This window comes from Prosopis cineraria, unplaced genomic scaffold (genome assembly GCF_029017545.1).
Source record: "Prosopis cineraria cultivar Desert tree isolate PC_DT_omini unplaced genomic scaffold, ASM2901754v1 PC6, whole genome shotgun sequence".
Lineage (NCBI taxonomy): Eukaryota > Viridiplantae > Streptophyta > Magnoliopsida > Fabales > Fabaceae > Prosopis > Prosopis cineraria.
In genome coordinates, this window is record NW_026555337.1 from 1532488 (window position 1) to 1536756 (window position 4269).

A 4269-nucleotide genomic window follows, 5' to 3' on the forward strand; every position below is an offset into this window, starting at 1 on the left:
ACCCCCATTTCTCACTCAACTTAATCGTATGCCTCATCATGCAAACAACTGTTTCTTACTTTTTTCTTTTTTTATCCCTTTCGGATTAGTGATGTTTTAAAACATATTTCAAATCCCCTGCTTCGCTTGCCTGTCCCTTTCTTCAGTCCCCCTTCACCTGTTAGAAAGCTTCCTACCCAACCCTGGTTGGTACAAATTGGTACATCAAACACGAGATTTGAGTTTTATAGCAATAAGGCTAAATACATCCATTGGCTCATTGATATTTCAACGTGTCAGCATTCATCAGATCGTCTGACTTTGTCTGGATCCCTGTGAGTTTGATTTTGTGTTATAAAAATCTCATGGGAAAGCACAAAACTACTCAACCGAGGGAGACATGATCACATGCCGAGCAACAGCAAGCCAGTTCTTTCTCTACCGTATTTTATTCCTCAATCTGGTACAATAGATAAATTTAAAGCACCTTCATTATACATTTCAGAAGGGCAATCATCCTCTCCTTCATGAAAATATAAAAATGTTCGGTGGGGAAAGAAGATCAAACTACATCCTATGTACCCTAGTGACCCTGACTCTTCCCCGAGAAGACTGCTCTGACATCCTCAAAATGAAGCCGACACCAAAATAATCTTCCATTCTACTTTCGAGAAAAAGAATTACTCACTTTACACAATTTACGTACATCATAGATTATAGACGCCCTTAATCATCCGGGCAGACGATGCTTCTTCATTCTCGAGTAATAATATTACATGACAAGCCCCCACAGCCACACTTAACATGCAATTGCAACTTCAACTCACTTTGCTTATTTCCCAAAACTACTTAGTATATGGATTAAGATGCGCTTTGCTTCTCCATTAATTCTCCTTCAACTTTTTGTTTACGCTTGCCTCTTAAGCAGATTACTTTACCTTGTCCATATGAAATTACTAACCACCACGAGCAGGAGCCATCGCTCACTCTTTATCAACCCACTCATTTTCTGCAGCAATCCTTCCAGAACTCCGTCCGCTCATCTTTCCGAATGATAGTCCCTTGAAGCTGTTGCTGCCTCCTTCATTCAAGTTTCGGGCTTTCTTTGACTTGCTTAACTTTGAAGAACTCACATCCCCAGCTTCTAAATCTGTGTCGTCGTGACTCTCGATCTTCACAGCCACCAATCTAGCTATGGTGCTTCGGCAAAATGGACATACTGGTGGAGTGAGGCAAGTAGTGACAGGGTTAGGCTTGTTGTGGCAACAGAGGGCTAAAGTGCACTGCGCACACATCTGGTGGCCACAGTCCTGGACTTCAATTGTGCAAACATGCTCAAAGCAGATGCAGCACAGTTCCGTCTCACTGGCCTGCATTAGCACAATGAATGAATAGTGATTCAAGTAAAAATCCTAATCACTATTCAATCTTTAAAATATAGACAAACGTCTTCTTATATTGGATTTGCATCAACATCATACGGAAGATGAATAGGTAAAAGTACAAAGGTCATCTGTTAAAGATAGGTTCTAACAAATCACTCGCAATTCGGAACATCAATCAAAATATAAAAGAGAAATAGAATCAACAAGTTTCATGCAATCATTCTCAGATTAAATATAATTGATCATAAGCATATTTTGGTCAAGTTCAATAGCATACACAAGAACTATCAACATGTTTTTCTAAATGGAGAGGGTGTCAAGTTACCGCGGAGATACTGTCATCTACCCAATCATCAGAATATGATGGGGATGGCAGAGAGTAAGCACTTCCTTTCAATATATTTTTCTCCCTTTCCCTGTTTGCATCCGTCAAGGCTCGTTCTAATAATGCTTTGGCATCTGGATTAAGTTCACTGATGAACTTCAAAGGTGAAGGCCAGACAAGAGGTTCAGCAGACGTAGGATTTAACAACGCTGCACATGCGCCATGCTTGTGTTTCAGAGCAACTAAATATGGTATCCGCCTGCATAATCACACCATACAACATGACGGCAGGTCCAGGGCACTATAGTTGGGAAGTAGATGGCTTGTGGAATGTTATAAATCTATTCCAAGTATGGATTCTTAGCAGTTCGTTAAATAATCAAAGTCGCTTCTAAACTTGTAAAGCGGGAAAATGTGAAATAAAACCACCAGAGGATTCAGAGGGCCCATCAAAATTAGTAACAAAATTAACTTATCAGACTTTCCTAAAAGGACTTGCAATTCAATTAATAATATTACCATGACAATAAGTAGATGCCTGATCCAATAAGCTGCATAAAATTAATCGACCAGAGTTTGAAGTTTGAACATGCCACGAAGTCTCACGCACTATGAGATCTAGATCTCTAAACGATGAGAAATTGTATTGAGAAACTATACTATACCCTGAAGCATCCCGTTGAAGACGATCTGCTCCCCATGCCAAGAGTTCACGGATGCAGTCCATAGATCCCCCTCTGGCAGCTAAATGTAGAGGAGTGCTCCCAGGACAGCTGCAAGTGGCGATTCATTAATGCACAAACCTTATCAGATTGAAATTCAAATTCAAAATTATTGTAAAGATCATTACCCATATCCACCTGTTGAAGCACAGACAAGAGCTCCATTGTCTAATAGAATACGCACACATTGAGGCCGTCTCTGACGGGCAGCCAAGTGCAACGGCGTCGCTCCTCTACCATCCCTGATATTCACAAACCGAGCAAATCCCCTGCAATCAATCCACTATAAGGCACAATCAGAAACTAACAACCTGAACGAATGCCACTGCATATTGATGCTAAAACAGAAAGCACCGACCAAGAAACAGCCACCGGACTAGATTGTGCCGCGGAAAGAATTCCTTCAAGGCAAGAAGAATGACCATAGTAGGCTGCGTAGTGCAGGCAGGTTCTACCGTAAAGCGAATCAAACTTCAATACCTAAGAAATTAACGAATAAAAAATATACTCAAACGTGATTGATTCATATTATAATGCTTAATGAATCAGGGGTTGGAACGAATAATTGGCAAAATCACCTACATTAGCTCCAACTTCAAGGAGTTTGTGCACACAGGCGATCTTTCCGTTCATTGCAGCCAACATGAGCGGAGTCTGGAGCATTTACAGTGGAATCAAAGATGAGCGCGGCAAAATTTGAAGAAAAAGGAATCTCATATTCATTTCCAAAAGATTAGGTGAAAATGGGAGCAATAGGCGCGTAGTTACCTGCTTCTGACGGTTCAAAACATCAGGATTAACAGATCCCTCTAACAGCATAGAAAGAATCTGCAACTCGCCCAAAAGACACACAGCCCATCAAATGAACACCAAGAAAATGTTAAGAATTAACACCTGTAATATGCCCATAAACGAAAATCCCAGAAATACCTACCACTTAATTACCAAATGTCCCCAAAAATCGAATTAGTTATCAAGAAAGACAAGGAAAACCAACCTCGATCTGGCCATTAGCAGCGGCTATATGAAGAGCTGAATGGCGATCGTAGACAGTGGTCTGGTGCAGGAGAGTTGGGTCTCTCTGCAAGAGATTTCTGACAGTGGTGATATCTCCATGCTGTACCGCAGTGAAGAGGCCATGTTCATGGCTCCCTGCGCAGCTCATGCCCTGACCCATCCCTTTCTCGCTCGGTATATCTTCTACCCCAGAGAGGTGCCACACCTCTCGCCAGTGCCACCTCCCCCAGAGAAGGTGGCTTCGATCGCTCAATGTTATAAATAAAGGTCACATTTAAGTTGGAAATGCGAGAGACCATGGGAGGCAGAGAGAGAACATCTAGAGAGAGAAGACAAGCCCCTGGACCTGCACGAAAATGAGAGAGAGCGCTAGCTGACCGTGTCAGTGATGAGCACCTACTAAGACTGACGTCGGGCAGCGGTCAGATTCCTCGCAGAGCTACGATCCACTGCCCCAGAAACCTAGCTGTTGCGATGCTGAGCTATTGGACCAATGACCAATCTACCTTGCCTTTGCTGTCAACGGTCCAGATTGTCTTGATTTTCAAGAAAAAATGGGTTTCGTCCAAAACAAATAAATAAAAAAAATAGGAGAAATTGTGTATGGTCCCATCCTTTTTTTTTTTAATAGAAAGCTACAGAAAATTTGTAGAGATAGACATATTAAATCATATCAGCATATGATCCCATCTCTTTGAGTGATCCATCTTTTTTGTTTTGTAAATCCACCATCCATTTTTGTTATTCTAGGCATTAAATAAAAGAATAAAGTAATGCTGAGATTAACTCGAAATTAGAAAGCTCCGTAAAAATTTAGTGAGACGAGTTGATTGACGAGTGC

General features: G+C 41.4%; 1 protein-coding gene across 1 annotated transcript; it reads right to left on the reverse strand.

Annotated features, from left to right (window-relative positions):
• Positions 1-388: 388 nt before the first annotated feature.
• LOC129312396 (putative E3 ubiquitin-protein ligase XBAT31) lies at positions 389-3797 on the reverse strand. The gene is made up of 8 exons (XM_054954977.1): positions 3409-3797; positions 3180-3239; positions 2994-3065; positions 2770-2891; positions 2540-2680; positions 2355-2462; positions 1690-1948; positions 389-1349 (listed from the first exon to the last, which is right to left on the reverse strand). Exons 1-8 carry the CDS (start codon positions 3586-3588, stop codon positions 963-965), a joined length of 1329 nt encoding a protein of 442 aa, XP_054810952.1. The 5' UTR covers positions 3589-3797; the 3' UTR covers positions 389-962.
• Positions 3798-4269: the final 472 nt, after the last annotated feature.